The 869-nt window shown below is 46.0% G+C and overlaps 1 protein-coding gene across 1 annotated transcript; it reads left to right on the top strand.

Moving 5' to 3' along the window:
* Window positions 1-468: 468 nt before the first annotated feature.
* T265_15741 (hypothetical protein) lies at window positions 469-866 on the top strand (the record flags this gene model as incomplete). Its single annotated transcript, XM_009179054.1, has 2 exons — window positions 469-598; window positions 686-866. Coding segments are annotated over 2 exons (309 nt in total), but the record flags the coding sequence as incomplete, so codon positions are not given.
* Window positions 867-869: the final 3 nt, after the last annotated feature.

The raw sequence follows: 869 nt of genomic DNA, 5'->3' as shown, positions 1-869 counted from the left end.
CGAGAAACGTTTGGCCTCCACGCTTCGCGCTTCCCTGTGTGTAACGAAAGATGGACAATTTGAATTGGATCGCACCTGGACCAGGTCCGAAGTCATGTTAGCTGTGAGTGACAGGTTATTTTGGTTCTTATGGCTGTAATCATCACTATTTCATCGTTTGGTACCTCCACCTGCCGTGAAACTCAGCCAACGTTGCGGTATGCTCGCTTGACCTACAGGACTTTTGTAGCAAGATCAAAACGTTGCCTGTCAGTGAATTTCCTAACTTCTTCGCAAACTTTTCTGTGCTATTGGTCTACGTCTTTAAGTTCCACTCTGTGACTGCTTTCTCCTGGTCCGTGGACTGACTTATCGTAATGTTTTTCTGGATTCGTATTTCTTTTGCTTTATTCTGATTGCAGGTCCATTACTGGTCACACACATGTAGTAGAATCTAACGAGTTCCAAAATGGGGTCTCCACGTTCTACATGTATACCGATGTTACACCACAGGAACTTTCCAAGGGTTTTTACCTCTCAGTCAACTCTCCGTTACGTTTCTTCTTGACGACCGTGTCCCGTACTTCCATGGACAATGCGATCAGTTCATATGAAGCAGGTAATTTATCTACTTAACAGCGATATTAAGAACTGGACATGGGAGCTAAGTGTGGATCCTAAAGTCCATTACTTTTCTTCCATCTAGCGCAGCTCGTCAGTCTTCAAGATCCGGAGCACCTGTTCCACGAACAGGCCGCTGCTTGGCGGGAGTTATGGGAAGACGGCTACCTCTGCTTTCATGGTAGCCAGGGCGAGGATGCATCTTCGACTCGATTAAGTCGCATTCTTCATACTGCTCAGTACAGCTTACTTACGTGCTTCCCTTCAGT

Source organism: Opisthorchis viverrini (genome assembly GCF_000715545.1).
Source record: "Opisthorchis viverrini unplaced genomic scaffold opera_v5_938, whole genome shotgun sequence".
Lineage (NCBI taxonomy): Eukaryota > Metazoa > Platyhelminthes > Trematoda > Opisthorchiida > Opisthorchiidae > Opisthorchis > Opisthorchis viverrini.
Note: the sequence above shows the minus strand (reverse complement) of the source record. Positions and strands in the feature narration are given on the sequence as shown.